This window comes from Archocentrus centrarchus, chromosome 21 (genome assembly GCF_007364275.1).
Source record: "Archocentrus centrarchus isolate MPI-CPG fArcCen1 chromosome 21, fArcCen1, whole genome shotgun sequence".
In the NCBI taxonomy this organism is placed as follows: Eukaryota; Metazoa; Chordata; class Actinopteri; order Cichliformes; family Cichlidae; genus Archocentrus; species Archocentrus centrarchus.
In genome coordinates this window covers 4775048-4793590 of record NC_044366.1, presented here as the reverse complement: position 1 = coordinate 4793590, position 18543 = coordinate 4775048, and the positions used below count along the sequence as shown (strand labels likewise).

At 41.6% G+C, this 18543-nt stretch overlaps 2 protein-coding genes and 1 long non-coding RNA gene across 4 annotated transcripts in view; all 3 read right to left on the bottom strand.

The window, feature by feature from the left end:
• Positions 1-2236, bottom strand: part of hibch (3-hydroxyisobutyryl-CoA hydrolase) — a 35461-nt gene extending 33225 nt beyond the window's left edge. The window contains exons 1-3 of the mRNA XM_030758779.1: positions 2058-2236; positions 1675-1717; positions 279-410 (exon numbers count right to left, since the gene is read on the bottom strand). Of these exons, the coding sequence (XP_030614639.1) occupies positions 279-410; positions 1675-1717; positions 2058-2089 (207 nt within the window). The 5' untranslated portion in view covers positions 2090-2236. The remainder of the gene's footprint in view (positions 1-278; positions 411-1674; positions 1718-2057) is intronic.
• A 6529-nt stretch (positions 2237-8765) lies between these two features.
• LOC115800482 (period circadian protein-like) lies at positions 8766-10040 on the bottom strand. Of its 2 annotated transcripts, none has more exons than XM_030757869.1 (3): positions 9836-10040; positions 9501-9746; positions 8766-9238 (listed from the first exon to the last, which is right to left on the bottom strand). In XM_030757869.1, exons 2-3 carry the CDS (start codon positions 9700-9702, stop codon positions 9207-9209), a joined length of 234 nt encoding a protein of 77 aa, XP_030613729.1. In that variant the 5' UTR covers positions 9703-9746; positions 9836-10040; the 3' UTR covers positions 8766-9206. The 2 variants fall into 2 exon arrangements, with proteins under 2 accessions (XP_030613729.1, XP_030613730.1); XM_030757870.1 differs by having other exon boundaries at positions 8766-9235.
• Positions 10041-13766: 3726 nt separating this feature from the next.
• LOC115800484 (uncharacterized) lies at positions 13767-14778 on the bottom strand. Its single transcript, XR_004021677.1, has 3 exons — positions 14574-14778; positions 14269-14484; positions 13767-14005 (listed from the first exon to the last, which is right to left on the bottom strand). It is a non-coding gene; the product is annotated as an uncharacterized LOC115800484 (long non-coding RNA).
• Between the last annotated feature and the right edge of the window lie 3765 nt (positions 14779-18543).

Genomic DNA, 18543 nt, shown 5'->3' with positions numbered 1-18543 from the left:
ACCCACAAACAGCTGATCAGTTTGTACAGAAAGAAAAAAAAAAATCAACTGAAGCTCACAAAACAAATTATCATGTGATTTATTTCTACGTATTTTATATATATATAATCTTCATCAAAGCACTCTGTGACCCCTCATGCTCTGCGGATGCAGCCACTTCCATCAGCAGAAAAGCAATCAGGAAAAAATTAGTGGACTTGAACCATGCCAGCAAAGAGCCAAGGGTCAACATTTTTCCTTTAACCTGTCACACACCTGAGCTTGAAACTACTACATACCTTGAGCTGGGGGTAGATTTGCCGGATCATGGTTAGGTTGAGGGCATTCAGGACTTTGGGTCTGTTCATGGTGATCACACCGGCTCTGCCCACTTTCTCCAGGAGAACCTCTGGTTCTGCATGGCTCGACATCTGACACAGAAGAGAAGCAGGAAATTTATGTAAAAATATCTCCAAAAAACAAACAAACAACAACAACAAAAAAAGAAACAGTCACATTTCAACAGATCCATCCATTTTCTGCTGCTTATCCAGGTCATGGGGGCAGCAACGTAAGCAAAGATGCCCAGACCTCCCTCTCCCTGGCTATCTCCTCCAGCTTTTCCGAGGGTACACCAAGACGCTCCCAAGCCAGCTGAGAGATGTAATGTCTCCGGTGTGTTCAGAGTCTGCTCAAAGTAGTACATGCCCAGAACGCCTCACCTAGGAAGTGTCCCAGAGGCTTCAAATCCTTTCAGTGTGAAGAAGTAGTGCCTCTACTCTGCACCCCTCCTCAACAGATCTGGACAGCACAGATGGTTTGACCCTGCAGATCCTGCAGTAAATGGACCTCAGACTCATGGCTGTACTCGTCTGATTTTAGAGAAGCTCAGACCAGCCGTGAGCCAATCAGCAAACTTGCTGCTGTCATCTTATTTAAAACACGGCTCGGATGTGATTTGGGGGACGGCTGGGATTTGAAGTGAGCCGACTGCATCTGCACATTTTATTTTTCTGTTTGCTCGACAGTAAATTCAGGGTTTGTTTTCCAAAGCTTAAAAGTGCAGCTAATCACGACTGGTTGGCATGTAGTTAAGGCAAAGAGTCTGCGTTGGCTCGACAGAAGTCTTTGCATTTTATAAACAAGCTTGAGTAAATTAAATAACATGTTAAAAAAAGAAAAAGAAAAACTAATTACTGCGAGTGATTTTTCTTCGGGTGAAGGCCAAAACCTGTTAGGTTGGTACAAATGGTTTTGATATGCAGGGAAAGCTCTGATATCCTGGTACTCCTTTACTCTCTAGATACAGCAGTTGGTTCTCCTTGTTTTGTGCTGCATTGTGTTGTCGTGTTACTCATCAGGAATCTGCTTCAGTCGCTACTGTAGCAGTTGTGGTGCACATACATAGAGCGTCACATACGTGGGTTGCATAGACAGATGTTTTAGCATGCAGCTGCTATTTCCACCCCACTTAAAATAATCATGTTACAGGCATTTCAGCTAGAACTGTTTTCATCTTTCTTCATGAACCAATGCTTTGGACCGCATCTCCCAATGTTTCCCCACCATAAAGCAGAAGAAAAACTGCATTATACTAAGCAGGGGGACATCAGTGCTCATGAAAGCAGGCCAGCAGCAGATCTTTGGGGATTTTAAGAGGTCAGAGAAAGTGGAAAAGCTGCAGCAGCTTCTCACCATGTGAGCCTGGACTCGCCGCAGTCTGCAGAGGGACCTCAGTCTGTAGGAAGCAACAGGGAGAGAGGATGATGGGGGTTAATAAGGAGCTCTTAAAAGAAGAATTAACTGATTCAAATTACATGATGATGATGATGATATCAAGCAGGGGACCTGGCTACAAACACGCCTCCTGTCCCAGCAGGTGACTGCAATAAATCACCTTATCATGCTGATCACCTGCATACATTTCAGCTGTACATGCATCTATTTGTGTTGTTTCTGCGATGCAAAGTAAAAACACGTAGAGAAAGCAGCCTGTGTGACATCATCAAACGAGCTTCCCGGTCAAACAAACGTGCCAGAGAACAGGCCGGCTGCACCTGATAGGTGCGGCTCCGTACCTGTACGCAGACGTCAGAACCGTCAGGGACATGATGATTTTTGACTCGTGCCGCGAGGTCAGCAGCTGTACCTCTCCAGCCTGATGCTCTTCTTGCTCTCTGCTATGAACTTTCTACGTTTACTTCCTGGAAGCGGTGAGGAGCTGCCGCTGATTGGTGGGGGTCTATGACGCCAGCGCGTCCCTGCGCGGTGTGTTTGTGCCGCACCGCCACCTACTGGTGAAAGAAGAGAAGACACCTTTATGTTCATTAGATTAAGATAAGATAAGATAAGATAAAACTTTAATGATCCCACGACGGGGAAATTTGTGCATTACAGCAGCTCAATACAGAGAAAAAATGAAAAGGATGAGTAAGAACAAATAACTAAACTAAAAACTAAAACTAAAATTCAATAGAATAAAATAAAATAGCAAAAAACTATACACATATACATAAGCACTATATACATAAATATATATATATATATATATATATATATATATATATATATATATATATATATATATATATATATATATATATATATATATATATATATATATATATATATATATATATATATATATATATATTTACATATACACACATATACACACACGTCAAACACTATATAAAGATATCAAAATATTATATACATTTGTAGCCGGTAAGGTACACAGCATACACGGTATGCATTATATGGGTGAGTGTAATAAATAAAATGTATCTGACTGTATGGATAAAGTGATGGCAGTGTAGGTAAAGTGTCCAAGTGACTCAAGACATTATGATGTGTTATACAGTCTAACTACTGTTGGGATGAATGACCTGTGAAAGCGCTCCTTCCTGCAGCGAGGATGTTTCAGTCTCTGACTGAAGGAGCTGCTCAGCTCACCCACGGTCTCATGAAGAGGGTGATGGGGGTTGTTCATGATGGATGTCAGCTTTGCTAACATCCTCCTCTCACCCACCACCATCACAGACTCCAGAGGACATCCCAACACAGAGCTAGACCTCCGCACCAGTTTGTCGATCCTGCTCCTGTCCCTTTCGGTGCATCCGGTGCAGATTATTAGAAATAATGGGTTAGTAACTTTGGAGATGAAGCCAGGAGGTCATGTCAGGATATTCTGGGTATCAGATGAACGTGATGTTTCTCCATGTCACAACAAACCACCTGGACAACATCTGGCCCTGCAGGTCGAGCTCTAAATCAATTCTGTACAGTTTTTTTTTTTTTGTTGGTGTTGTCTTTTTGTTTTTTTGAGAAGGTATCAGTCACACGTGTCAAAATTAAGGCCCGCGGGCCACACCTGGCCCGTGATATAATTATGTTCGGCCCGCGAGATAATTTCATGTGCCTGTTATTAATGGCCCGCCGGTATAGCGCTCCCACCACTTATACTACAAATCCCATGATGCACTGCAACTCAGGTCAAGCCCTGCGCACTAACCCGTTTTCCAGCGTTGCCAATAAATAAATAAAAATCAGACTAGGTCTCCACCGCTGTGTTTACAGCTGCACTTTTTGCTGAGAAACTGGACACACTGCACAGTTTCCGCAGCATTTTTCCGACTGTGAAGCGCAGAAATTCAGCTTTTATCTGAAAAAATTGCAGATTTTAGAATAGAATAGAATAGAATAGAATGCCTTTATTGTCATTATACAGGATGTACAATGAGATTGGAGGGCCACTCCTGTTCAGTGCCATGTAACAGAAAATCAAACTCTCTAAATGAAAATAAAAATATTACAAAAATATTATAATCTAGTATAATCAATATGATCAAGAGATATACAGAAAATAAACAATGTGTAAAATATACAAAAAATAGAATGTATAAAAATATATACATACATACCTACATTGGTGCATCTGTACATTGTAAGAAAGTAAATGCGTGTATACATATAATAATGAAGATGATGAATATTGCACTTGGTGAATGAATATTGCACTAGTGAATGAATACTGGATATTACACAATATAGGAATGTTAGATATTGTTCAGTATGAATGATATAATATTGCACAGAGATGTGGGTGTTGCACAGTTACGGTGGGTGAGTGTGTGAGTTCAGGGTGGTGATTGCTCTGGCGAAGAAACTGTTCCTGAGTCTGTTTGTTCTGGCTTCGATGCACCTGTAGCGCCTGCCAGAGGGCAGCAGGTTAAACAGGTCAAAGCCAGGGTGTGAGCTGTCCTTGATGATGTTCCTGGCTCTGCTGATGCAGCGGGAGGTGTAGATGTCCATCAGGGAGGCTAGAGGGCAGCCAACGATTCTTTGTGCTGTCTTGACTACCCTCTGAAGCCTGACCCTGTCTGCCTCAGTGCAGCTGCCGTACCATACTGTGATACAGTACGTCAGCAGGCTCTCAATGGATGAGCGGTAGAAGGTCAGCAGCAGGTTTGAGTTCAAGTTGTTCTTCCTGAGGACCCTCAGGAAGTGAAGTTGCTGCTGAGCCTTCTTGATAACAGCTGTGATGTTATCTGACCAAGAGAGATCAGCAGAGATGAGGACACCGAGAAACCTGAAGGTGTGGACCCTCTCCACACGCTCGCCGTTGATGTAGAGGGGAGCTGGGTCAGTCCTGTGCTTCCTGAAGTCGATGATGATCTCTTTGGTTTTCATGGTGTTCAGTACCAGGTTGTTCTCTGAACACCAGGCTGTCAACTTCAAGACCTCTTCTCTGTAAGCTGCCTCATCTCCCTTTGAGATGAGTCCGACCACTGTGGTGTCATCAGCAAATTTGACGATGAGGTTGTTATTGTGGGCCGGACTGCAGTCATGGGTGTAGAGGCAGTACAGGAGGGGGCTCAGCACACAGCCTTGTGGGGAGCCAGTGCTCAGTGTGCGGGTGGAGGAGAGATGGGGGCCAAGTCTCACAGTCTGGGGCCGGTTGGTTTAGAAGTCCTTGATCCAGGAACATGTGAGAGGGGGGAGGCCCAGGGTGTGCAGTTTGGTGGTGAGAATGTCCGGGATGATTGTGTTGAACGCTGAGCTGTAATCCACAAAGAGCATGCGAGCGTAGCTCTGCTGCTGCTCCAAGTGGCTCAACACAGAGTGGAGGGCTACAGCGATGGTGTCCTCTGTGGATCTGTTTGCACGATATGCAAACTGATGGGTGTCGAAAGTGGGGGGCAGATGGTCTTTGATGTGCTGGAGAACCAGCCTCTCAAAGCACTTCATGATTACCGGTGTGAGGGCCACAGGGCGGTAATCATTTAGGCTGGTGACAGATGACCTTTTGGGCACAGGGATGATTGTGGCTGTTTTTAGGCAGGGGGGGATGACTGCTTGGGCCAGGGAGAGGTTGAAAATCCTGGTGAGAATCAGGGTGAGCTGGTGGGCACACGCTCTGATCACCTTGCCAGGTACTCCGTCTGGTCCGGCAGCCTTCCTGGGGTTCACTGCCAGGAGCACGCGCCGTACCTCATGCTCCTGGACAGTGAGTGGGGTGCGGCCTGGTGGGGGGGGCAGGACTGGAGCAGATGGGTGGTCCTGAGGCATCTCAAAGCGAGCAAAGAAACAGTTAAGTTCCTCTGCTAGTGACACACTCAGGTCTCCTGCAGTCACATCACAGCCTCTGAAGTTTGTGATGTTCTGAATGCCCTGCCACACCTCCCGTGTGTTATTGCTGGACAGATGGGACTCTATTTTCCTCCTGTAGTCCGTTTTGGCTTTTTTAATTCCTCTTTTCAGGTCAGCTCGAGCAGCCCTGTACAGAGCTCTGTCGCCTGACCTGAAGGCAGCATCATGGGTTTTGAAGAGTGAACGGACCTGGCTGTTCATCCAGGGTTTCTGGTTAGGGAAAACCCGGATGTTTTTGCTAACAGTCACATTTCCGATACAGAACTTAATGTAGTCCAGTACCGTCCCTGTGAATGTTTCTAGGTCCTCGTGTTCGAATAAGTCCCAGCCTGTGTATGCATCATCACCTTAAAATATTTTCATTTTCCATTATGTTATTTCTGAAGAAAAATATAATTTTATATTTTATTTAATGTGTTGAGGAAAAAGTTGCTGTATTCAGGCCATTCAAATTCTTATTGCTGATTTAAATTATTTTCAGTTTTAGACTGCTAATCCTGTTTGGCCGGCGACTTTTTTTGGCCCATCCTTTGATTTAGTTTGACACCCCTGGTGTAAATAGATGTTTTAAGTCTGAAACCCTGCTATGCATTCTAATATGCGCTCACCAGCCACTACCAAGTTGGACCACGTTTTTCTTCAGAGCAGCATTAATTCATCATGGCACAGATTCAACAAGGTGCTGGAAACATTCCGCACAGATTTTGGTCCATGGTGACATGACAGCATCACACAGTTGCTGCAGATTTGTCAGCTGCATCCACGATGAGAATCTCTCATTCCACCACATCCCAAAGGTGCTCTGCTGGACTGAGATCTGGAGACTGTGCAGGCCATTTGAGTGCAGTAAAATCATTGTCATGTTCAAGATGAATGAGATGATCTGAGCTTTGTAATACAGCAGCAGCCTGGCCATTCTCCTCTGACACCAAGAAGGCATTTTCTCCCACAGAACTGCTGCTCACTGGATATTTTCTCTTTTTCAGACCATTCTCTGTAAACCTCACAGATGGTTTGAGGGAAAATCCCAGCAGATTCTGAAATACTCAGTCCAGTCTGCCTGACACCAGCAACCATGCCAGGGTCAAAGTCACTTAAATCAACTTTCTTCCCCATTCTGATGCTCATTTTGAACTTTAGCAGGTCATTTTGACCATGTCAGCATCACAAAATGCGCTGGGACGCTGCCATGTGGCTGATTATATATTTGCTTTAAGGAACAGGTAAACAGGTGTACCTATTGATTCTAACTACATGTCATAATGTTCTGTTACAAGCTCTTGACCTGGCCTGACAGCGTGGGTTCTAAATAAATTCAGTAATGTTTGTTTGTTGTGATTGAGTTGGAATTGCCCAGCTTTTCTTTCTAACATCATATTTCATATCAGGCCATCCGTCCTCATTTTAAAATCAGATATTAGATCTGTATATGATGTAAAGCTATGCTTTTTTATATTGTGAAACCTGTTATTTACAGGTTGCATAAAAATACTGCAGTTTAGTGCAGGATAAACAGGTCATGTATATTCACTGCTGTACTGTGGTGAATTTACACTAAAGCTCAGGTAATAGACCTAGGTTGCTGGGGGGAGTTCCCACAATGCACTGAGTGTTTTTTTCTTCACTCTGTTCATACACCACTCTGCCTTTAATCATTAGTTATTGTTAGTTATTATTAATCTCTGGCTCTCTCCCCCAACCGGTCACAGCAGATGGCTGCCCCTCCCTGAGCCTGGTTCTGCTGGAGGTTTCTTCCTGTTAAAGGGAGTTTTTCCTTCCCACCGTTGCCAAGTGGGTCATTTTGATTGTTGGTGTTTTCTCTGTATTGTTGTAGGGTCTTTAACTTTACAATATAAAGCACCTTGAGGTGACTGTTGTTGTATATTGTTGTTGTGTATGCACTGTATATTTTGTAATTTTGTAATATTGTGCTATAGTTATAGCTCTAATATCTCTGTATATTTGCAATTTGTAATCTTGTATATTGTCTTATAGTTTTTATACTTATTTGTTTTTTTCTGTAAGCACGAAGTACCGCAGCAATTTCCTAATGCTGTGAACCTGTTCACCCATATGGCAATAAAAACCTTCTGATTCTGATTCTGATTCTGATTCTGATATACATAAATATATAAATAATATTGAATTGAATTGAACTGGGGCAGCACGGTGGTTAGCACTGTTGCCTCACAGCGAGAAGGTCCTGGGTTTGAATCTGTGTGGAGCTTGCATATTCTCGTGTCTGTTTGGGTTCTCTCCGGGTACTTCGGCTTCCTCCCACAGTCTAAAGACGTGGGGTTAGGTTAATCAGTGATTCTAAATTGCAATAGTTGTCTGTGTCCCTGTGTTAGCCCTGCAACAGACCCAGGACAGGCTCCAGCCACCCTTGGAACCCTCACTGGATAAGCGGATAAAGATGGATGACTTAATTGAAATTAATTGATATTCTTAATAGTAGCAATATTGTGCAGCGAAGGAAAGCAGTCCTTTATACATAATCTTTTACTTAGGTTCTCAGTCATCCAGGTCATGGTGGTCTCAAGACCTTGAAACACATTCAGAGACTTCATGTATTACAGTAAGGTGTGTGGGAACACCTGCCTTAAAATGCATTATATGGGTTCATGCTGTATCCTTCAAATAAGAGCGTTAATAACAGTAGTAGTAGTAGTATTAGTAGTAGTAGTAGTAGTGTAGAAGTAGTAGCGATGATGGGGCAAAAAACAAATTAATTAATTAATTAATTAAAGTCCTTAAATCAGTGTGCAAATATTAATCACCAAAGTACTGCAAAATGTGATTAAACTATTAGTTTAATTATATGTAGTTCACTACTTCCCAGTACTGCACGGACTAGAGAAGCAATACTAGACCAACACTGAAACAGCTCTGTTTGATATACTGCAGATATACTATAAACACAGTTAGTTTTGCAGATGCAACAAAATCAAATGCTGCATAAGCACAAAAATATCAGTACTAACGATGTGGAACGAGTTAGCCGACTTGTTTTTTTAATCAATTTAGTTTTTCCTGCTAATACTTTGTAATATTCAATATTACTTCAAGGAATATTTGCACTAAGCGATTTTCTGCTTCAAAAAGGAATGAATGAATCTTCACCACAGACTGCACAGGTTTCTATTAATTTTATAAATGTGAAAATCAGAGTTGGTGGCTCAGTGTAACTATGTAAACAGTTGAAATGCACACACTATCATGGGATCAGGGTCACAGCAGAGGCAGTTTCAGGGTGTGATGTGCTGCTGGGAGTTGACTGGATGAGTTCAGTCAATTTTGCCTGGATAAATAAAGATCCTAGTGTGGATATATGACCAAACAAATTAATAAAAAACAGGAAGATGGGATAAAATGTCATAAAGATGACACTTTCATCACTTTTATTTATTTTCTGAAAAACACTGGATAAAATCATGCCTGTAAAGGTTCACAATGGTCTAAAATAACTTTGTCAGCTCTGTTAATTCTTAATTAAATCTGTTTGTAAAGAAACTGCAGGCAGTCAAATGATAAGACAGGAGCATGAAGGTCTCCAGGTTCACGTCGAACACTGTTCATCTAGTCAGAGTCACTGCTGCAGGAACTGCTAGAGGACAACAGACAACATGAGTCATGTTAGTAATCTGCAAAACCCACACAAGGCTCAGTGTGTGACTGTTTGTCTGCATTAACTCTGAGACTAAAAAATAAAGGCTGTCACACAGGCCCTCAGTAACATTTTTGCCAAAACATGATGAAAAATGCATCTCTGTGATTTCCTGTCACTCACTGTAAAAGTCCACATTTGGTTGTGTTGTACAAATTGCTCATTACATTTTAAATTTGCAGTGCGGTGCACTCAGTCTTACCCCATGGCTGTCCTTTCCTTTTAGTGGCCATGTCCGTGCCCGTGTCCGTGTCCGTGGCCATGTGCGTGTCCGTGCCCATGTCCGTGGCCGTGTCCGTGCCCGTGGCCGTGTCCGTGCCCGTGTCCGTGGCCGTGTCCGTGCCCGTGGCCGTGTCCGTGCCCATGCCCGTGTCCGTGCCCGTGTCCATCATGTTTATCTTCATTGTGTCCGTACATTTTGCTACTTTACCAGAAGAAACTGCAGATTCTGAAAAAGAAACATAAAACAGACTTTAGATTAAAACCTTTGCTGAACACAAAGACGAGCCTTTTGCAGAGTATCACAGGTGAACGTACTGAGCGATGAAACCAGATCTACAGATGCAGGGGTCTCCCGCTGCTCCTTTTTATGTGCTGAGCTGAAGCAGGGGCAGGGTCTGAGCTCCTATCAGATTATTTTCTGCTTCATGACCTACATCGGTGGGCGTGTGTACATAATTGTTAATATACAGAGAATTGCTGCTATTTTCTGTTTTTCAGACCATTCTCTGTAAACCCCACAGATGGTTTGAGGGAAAATCCCAGCAGATCATCAGATTCTTAAATACTCAGACCAGCCTGCCTGACACCAACAACCATGCCAGGGTCAAAGTCACTTAAATCACCTTTCTTGCTTTTATGCTTTCTAACATAACATTTCATATCAGGCCATCTTTTTAAATTGTTACATAATGAAGAAAGGGGAAATATTTACATGTGGAGCAACCATAAAGATGTAGGGTAAACATTGATGATTAAAACTCAGCTAAACACTGCATATAGGTTTAAAATGTTATCACCCCATTCCCAATCTTCCCCATTCTGATGCTCACTTTGAAATTTAGCAGGTCATTTTTGGGACCTGGGACGCTGCCATGTGATTGGCTGATTACATGTTTGCTGTAAAGAACAGGTAAACAGGTGTACCTATTGATTTTAACTATATGTCATAATGTTCTGTCACAAGCTCTTGACCTGGCCTGACACAATGCCAGCAGGGGCTGCAGAGAGAGTCAGCCACCATGCGTGTGTGTGTGTGTGTGTGTGTGTGTGTGTGTGTGTGTGTGTGTGTGTGTATTGAGTTGGAATTACCCAGCTATACTTTATAACATAATACTTCATTACATATTTTTAAATTGTTACATAGTGAAATATTTCCATGTGAACCAACCATAAAAATCTAGGCTTAACATTTATGATCAAAACTCAGCTAAACACTGCATATAGGTTTAAAATGAGCTTACAAAACTTATCTAATCAACCCTGCAGGTAATATAATATGAAGCCATGACGTCTTTATAACATGAAGGAGCCTGATTCTTGAGGACTTTGTAAGGAGAAGGATTTTAAATGCAATTCTGGATTTTACAGGGAGCCGATGAAGCGAGGCTAAAATGGGAGAACTATGAGCTCTCTTTCTGGTCCCTGCTGGTGCCACTGTGGAACACTTTTCAGGGCGCTTTTAGGACAGCCTGATAATGAGAAATTACAATACTCCAGCCTCACAGTAACAAATGCAAGAATTAGTTTTTCACTCTGAGACAGGATGTATTCATCCTCATATCATTACATACTTTTAATACTGCTGATATTTATTTAAACTGTTTCTCTCTGATTGAGCTTTCTAACTTCAGTAGGTATGTCCTCCAAACCATCAGGCTTTCTCGCATGCTCAGCACGTACCACCTGGTGGCATATTACGCTGTTTGTTCATTGGCTGTCATTAGCAGCTCGTATTGGAGCTTTGTAAAAATAAAATGCGGCTTGTAGCTGGGCACAGCTGTGATTACTCAGCTTATGGTTCGTCACTTGCAGACTCTTAACTCTGATTCAAGGGGTTTAACAAAAGTGTTGCATTAACTGTTCAGGAATTACAGCCATTCTCATACACAGTCTCCCAGTTTCAGAGGCTCAAAAGTAATTGGATAACTAACTGATAAGCAGGTTTGTGTCCAGGTGAGGCCTATTCCTTCATTATTCTATGATAAATGAAGCAGATAAAAGATGTGGAGTTGATTCCAGCTGTTCACTGAAACTTAAAATACTAACTCATCTGTCACTGTCCCACAGGTCCCCTTCTCACTCTCTATATATTCTTGATGTGAGTGTGTGTAGAAGGGTCCCTTTGTCTGTGGGATGGGCTGGAGGTGTATCCCCTCACCTGCCTGGACCAGTTCTCCATCCATCCATCCATCCATCCATCCATTTTCACACTGTGGTCAGGTTGCATGGAAAGTCTAGTTCTGCTAAAGCAGAACTTTAGCAGGTCATTTTGACCATGTCAGCATGCCAAAATGCGCTGGGACGCTGCCATGTGGCTGATTATATATTTGCTTTAAGGAACAGGTAAACAGGTGTACCTATTGATTCTAACTACATGTCATAATGTTCTGTTACAAGCTCTTGACCTGGCCTGACAGCGTGGGTTCTAAATAAATTCAGTAATGTTTGTTTGTTGTGATTGAGTTGGAATTGCCCAGCTTTTCTTTCTAACATCATATTTCATATCAGGCCATCCGTCCTCATTTTAAAATCAGATATTAGATCTGTATATGATGTAAAGCTATGCTTTGTTATATTGTGAAACCTGTTATTTACAGGTTGCATAAAAATACTGCAGTTTAGTGCAGGATAAACAGGTCATGTATATTCACTGCTGTACTGTGGTGAATTTACACTAAAGCTCAGGTAATAGACCTAGGTTGCTGGGGGGAGTTCCCACAATGCACTGAGTGTTTTTTTCTTCACTCTGTTCATACACCACTCTGCCTTTAATCATTAGTTATTGTTAGTTATTATTAATCTCTGGCTCTCTCCCCCAAACGGTCACAGCAGATGGCTGCCCCTCCCTGAGCCTGGTTCTGCTGGAGGTTTCTTCCTGTTAAAGGGAGTTTTTCCTTCCCACCGTTGCCAAGTGGGTCATTTTGATTGTTGGTGTTTTCTCTGTATTGTTGTAGGGTCTTTAACTTTACAATATAAATCACCTTGAGGTGACTGTTGTTGTATATATATAAATATATAAATAATATTGAATTGAATTGAACTGGGGCAGCACGGTGGTTAGCACTGTTGCCTCACAGCGAGAAGGTCCTGGGTTTGAATCTGTGTGGAGCTTGCATATTCTCGTGTCTGTTTGGGTTCTCTCCGGGTACTTCGGCTTCCTCCCACAGTCTAAAGACGTGGGGTTAGGTTAATCAGTGATTCTAAATTGCAATAGTTGTCTGTGTCCCTGTGTTAGCCCTGCAACAGACCCAGGACAGGCTCCAGCCACCCTTGGAACCCTCACTGGATAAGCGGATAAAGATGGATGACTTAATTGAAATTAATTGATATTCTTAGTAGTAGCAATATTGTGCAGCGAAGGAAAGCAGTCCTTTATACATAATCTTTTACTTAGGTTCTCAGTCATCCAGGTCATGGTGGTCTCAAGACCTTGAAACACATCCAGAGACTTCATGTATTACAGTAAGGTGTGTGGGAACACCTGCCTTAAAATGCATTATCTGGGTTCATGCTGTATCCTTCAAATAAGAGCGTTAATAACAGTAGTAGTAGTAGTAGTAGTAGTAGTAGTGTAGTAGTAGTAGCGATGATGGGGCAAAAAACAAATTAATTAATTAATTAATTAAAGTCCTTAAATCAGTGTGCAAATATTAATCACCAAAGTACTGCAAAATGTGATTAAACTATTAGTTTAATTATATGTAGTTCACTACTTCCCAGTACTGCACGGACTAGAGAAGCAATACTAGACCAACACTGAAACAGCTCTGTTTGATATACTGCAGATATACTATAAACACAGTTAGTTTTGCAGATGCAACAAAATCAAATGCTGCATAAGCACAAAAATATCAGTACTAACGATGTGGAACGAGTTAGCCGACTTGTTTTTTTAATCAATTTAGTTTTTCCTGCTAATACTTTGTAATATTCAATATTACTTCAAGGAATATTTGCACTAAGCGATTTTCTGCTTCAAAAAGGAATGAATGAATCTTCACCACAGACTGCACAGGTTTCTATTAATTTTATAAATGTGAAAATCAGAGTTGGTGGCTCAGTGTAACTATGTAAACAGTTGAAATGCACACACTATCATGGGATCAGGGTCACAGCAGAGGCAGTTTCAGGGTGTGATGTGCTGCTGGGAGTTGACTGGATGAGTTCAGTCAATTTTGCCTGGATAAATAAAGATCCTAGTGTGGATATATGACCAAACAAATTAATAAAAAACAGGAAGATGGGATAAAATGTCATAAAGATGATACTTTCATCACTTTTATTTATTTTCTGACAAACACTGGATAAAATCATGCCTGTAAAGGTTCACAATGGTCTAAAATAACTTTGTCAGCTCTGTTAATTCTTAATTAAATCCGTTTGTAAAGAAACTGCAGGCAGTCAAATGATAAGACAGGAGCATGAAGGTCTCCAGGTTCACGTCGAACACTGTTCATCTAGTCAGAGTTGCTGCTGCAGGAACTGCTGGAGGACAACAGACAACATGAGTCATGTTAGTAATCTGCAAAACCCACACAAGGCTCAGTGTGTGACTGTTTGTCTGCATTAACTCTGAGACTAAAAAAATAAAGGCTGTCACACAGGCCCTCAGTAACATTTTTGCCAAAACATGATGAAAAATGCATCTCTGTGATTTCCTGTCACTCACTGTAAAAGTCCACATTTGGTTGTGTTGTACAAATTGCTCATTACATTTTAAATTTGCAGTGCGGTGCACTCAGTCTTACCCCATGGCTGTCCTTTCCTTTTAGTGGCCATGTCCATGTCCATGTGCGTGTCCGTGTCCGTGGCCATGTGCGTGTCCGTGGCCGTGCCCGTGCCCGTGTCCGTGTCCGTGCCCATGCCCGTGTCCGTGCCCGTGTCCGTGTCCGTGCTCGTGTCCATCATGTTTATCTTCATTGTGTCCGTACATTTTGCTACTTTACCAGAAGAAACTGCAGATTCTGAAAAAGAAACATAAAACAGACTTTAGATTAAAACCTTTGTTGAACACAAAGACGAGCCTTTTGCAGAGTATCACAGGTGAACGTACTGAGCGATGAAACCAGATCTACAGATGCAGGGGTCTCCCGCTGCTCCTTTTTATGTGCTGAGCTGAAGCAGGGGCAGGGTCTGAGCTCCTATCAGATTATTTTCTGCTTCATGACCTACATCGGTGGGCGTGTGTACATAATTGTTAATATACAGAGAATTGCTGCTATTTTCTGTTTTTCAGACCATTCTCTGTAAACCCCACAGATGGTTTGAGGGAAAATCCCAGCAGATCATTAGATTCTTAAATACTCAGACCAGCCTGCCTGACACCAACAACCATGCCAGGGTCAAAGTCACTTAAATCACCTTTCTTGCTTTTATGCTTTCTAACATAACATTTCATATCAGGCCATCTTTTTAAATTGTTACATAATGAAGAAAGGGGAAATATTTACATGTGGAGCAACCATAAAGATGTAGGGTAAACATTGATGATTAAAACTCAGCTAAACACTGCATATAGGTTTAAAATGTTATCACCCCATTCCCAATCTTCCCCATTCTGATGCTCACTTTGAACTTTAGCAGGTCATTTTTGGGACCTGGGATGCTGCCATGTGATTGGCTGATTACATGTTTGCTGTAAGAACAGGTAAACAGGTGTACCTATTGATTTTAACTATAAGTCATAATGTTCTGTCACAAGCTCTTGACCTGGCCTGACACAACGCCAGCAGGGGCTGCAGAGAGAGTCAGCCATCATGCGTGTGTGTGTGTGTGTGTGTGTGTGTGTGTGTGTGTGTGTGTGTGTGTGTGTGTGTGTGTGTGTGTGTGTGTGTGTGTGTGTGTGTGTGTGTGTGTATTGAGTTGGAATTACCCAGCTATACTTTATAACATAATACTTCATTACATATTTTTAAATTGTTACATAGTGAAATATTTCCATGTGAACCAACCATAAAAATCTAGGCTTAACATTTATGATCAAAACTCAGCTAAACACTGCATATAGGTTTAAAATGAGCTTACAAAACTTATCTAATCAACCCTGCAGGTAATATAATATGAAGCCATGACGTCTTTATAACATGAAGGAGCCTGATTTTTGAGGACTTTGTAAGGAGAAGGATTTTAAATAAAATTGTGGATTTTACAGGGAGCCGATGAAGCGAGGCTAAAATGGGAGAACTATGAGCTCTCTTTCTGGTCCCTGCTGGTGCCACTGTGGAACACTTTTCAGGGCGCTTTTAGGACAGCCTTATAATGAGAAATTACAATACTCCAGCCTCACAGTAACAAATGCAAGAATTAGTTTTTCACTCTGAGACAGGATGTATTCATCCTCATATCATTACATACTTTCAATACTGCTGATATTTATTTAAACTGTTTCTCTCTGATTGAGCTTTCTAACTTCAGTAGGTATGTCCTCCAAACCATCAGGCTTTCTCGCATGTTCAGCACGTACCACCTGGTGGCATATTACGCTGTTTGTTCATTGGCTGTCATTAGCAGCTCGTATTGGAGCTTTGTGAAAAATAAAATGCGGCTTGTAGCTGGGCACAGCTGTGATTACTCAGCTTATGGTTCGTCACTTGCAGACTCTTAACTCTGATTCAAGGGGTTTAACAAAAGTGTTGCATTAACTGTTCAGGAATTACAGCCATTCTCATACACAGTCTCCCAGTTTCAGAGGCTCAAAAGTAATTGGATAACTAACTGATAAGCAGGTTTGTGTCCAGGTGAGGCCTATTCCTTCATTATTCTATGATAAATGAAGCAGATAAAAGATGTGGAGTTGATTCCAGCTGTTCACTGAAACTTAAAATACTAACTCATCTGTCACTGTCCCACAGGTCCCCTTCTCACTCTCTATATATTCTTGATGTGAGTGTGTGTAGAAGGGTCCCTTTGTCTGTGGGATGGGCTGGAGGTGTATCCCCTCACCTGCCTGGACCAGTTCTCCATCCATCCATCCATCCATCTATTTTCACACTGTGGTCAGGTTGCATGGAAAGTCTAGTTCTGCTAAAGCAGAACTTTAGCAGGTCATTTTGACCATGTCAGCATGCCAAAATGCGCTGGGACGCTGCCATGTGGCTGATTATATATTTGCTTTAAGGAACAGGTAAACAGGTGTACCTATTGATTCTAACTACATGTCATAATGTTCTGTTACAAGCTCTTGACCTGGCCTGACAGCGTGGGTTCTAAATAAATTCAGTAATGTTTGTTTGTTGTGATTGAGTTGGAATTGCCCAGCTTTTCTTTCTAACATCATATTTCATATCAGGCCATCCGTCCTCATTTTAAAATCAGATATTAGATCTGTATATGATGTAAAGCTATGCTTTTTTATATTGTGAAACCTGTTATTTACAGGTTGCATAAAAATACTGCAGTTTAGTGCAGGATAAACAGGTCATGTATATTCACTGCTGTACTGTGGTGAATTTACACTAAAGCTCAGGTAATAGACCTAGGTTGCTGGGGGGAGTTCCCACAATGCACTGAGTGTTTTTTTCTTCACTCTGTTCATACACCACTCTGCCTTTAATCATTAGTTATTGTTAGTTATTATTAATCTCTGGCTCTCTCCCCCAACCGGTCACAGCAGATGGCTGCCCCTCCCTGAGCCTGGTTCTGCTGGAGGTTTCTTCCTGTTAAAGGGAGTTTTTCCTTCCCACCGTTGCCAAGTGGGTCATTTTGATTGTTGGTGTTTTCTCTGTATTGTTGTAGGGTCTTTAACTTTACAATATAAAGCACCTTGAGGTGACTGTTGTTGTATATATATAAATATATAAATAATATTGAATTGAATTGAACTGGGGCAGCACGGTGGTTAGCACTGTTGCCTCACAGCGAGAAGGTCCTGGGTTTGAATCTGTGTGGAGCTTGCATATTCTCGTGTCTGTTTGGGTTCTCTCCGGGTACTTCGGCTTCCTCCCACAGTCTAAAGACGTGGGGTTAGGTTAATCAGTGATTCTAAATTGCAATAGTTGTCTGTGTCCCTGTGTTAGCCCTGCAACAGACCCAGGACAGGCTCCAGCCACCCTTGGAACCCTCACTGGATAAGCGGATAAAGATGGATGACTTAATTAAAATTAATTGATATTCTTAGTAGTAGCAATATTGTGCAGCGAAGGAAAGCAGTCCTTTATACATAATCTTTTACTTAGGTTCTCAGTCATCCAGGTCATGGTGGTCTCAAGACCTTGAAACACATTCAGAGACTTCATGTATTACAGTAAGGTGTGTGGGAACACCTGCCTTAAAATGCATTATCTGGGTTCATGCTGTATCCTTCAAATAAGAGCGTTAATAACAGTAGTAGTAGTAGTAGTAGTAGTAGTGTAGTAGTAGTAGCGATGATGGGGCAAAAAACAAATTAATTAATTAATTAATTAAAGTCCTTAAATCAGTGTGCAAATATTAATCACCAAAGTACTGCAAAATGTGATTAAACTATTAGTTTAATTATATGTAGTTCACTACTTCCCAGTACTGCACGGACTAGAGAAGCAATACTAGACCAACACTGAAACAGCTCTGTTTGATATACTGCAGATATACTATAAACACAGTTAGTTTTGCAGATGCAACAAAATCAAATGCTGCATAAGCACAAAAATATCAGTACTAACGATGTGGAACGAGTTAGCCGACTTGTTTTTTTAATCAATTTAGTTTTTCCTGCTAATACTTTGTAATATTCAATATTACTTCAAGGAATATTTGCACTAAGCGATTTTCTGCTTCAAAAAGGAATGAATGAATCTTCACCACAGACTGCACAGGTTTCTATTAATTTTATAAATGTGAAAATCAGAGTTGGTGGCTCAGTGTAACTATGTAAACAGTTGAAATGCACACACTATCATGGGATCAGGGTCACAGCAGAGGCAGTTTCAGGGTGTGATGTGCTGCTGGGAGTTGACTGGATGAGTTCAGTCAATTTTGCCTGGATAAATAAAGATCCTAGTGTGGATATATGACCAAACAAATTAATAAAAAACAGGAAGATGGGA

Excerpts from the sequence above, each read along its gene's own strand:
- LOC115800482 (XM_030757869.1), bottom strand. The coding sequence starts at position 9,702 with ATGAAGATAAACATGATGGACACGGGCACGGACACGGGCATGGGCACG. Across the intron at positions 9,239-9,500 it reads AAGGAAAGGACAGCCATGGG|CAGTTCCTGCAGCAGTGACT; the intron begins GTAAGACTGAGT and ends GTTGTCCTCTAG.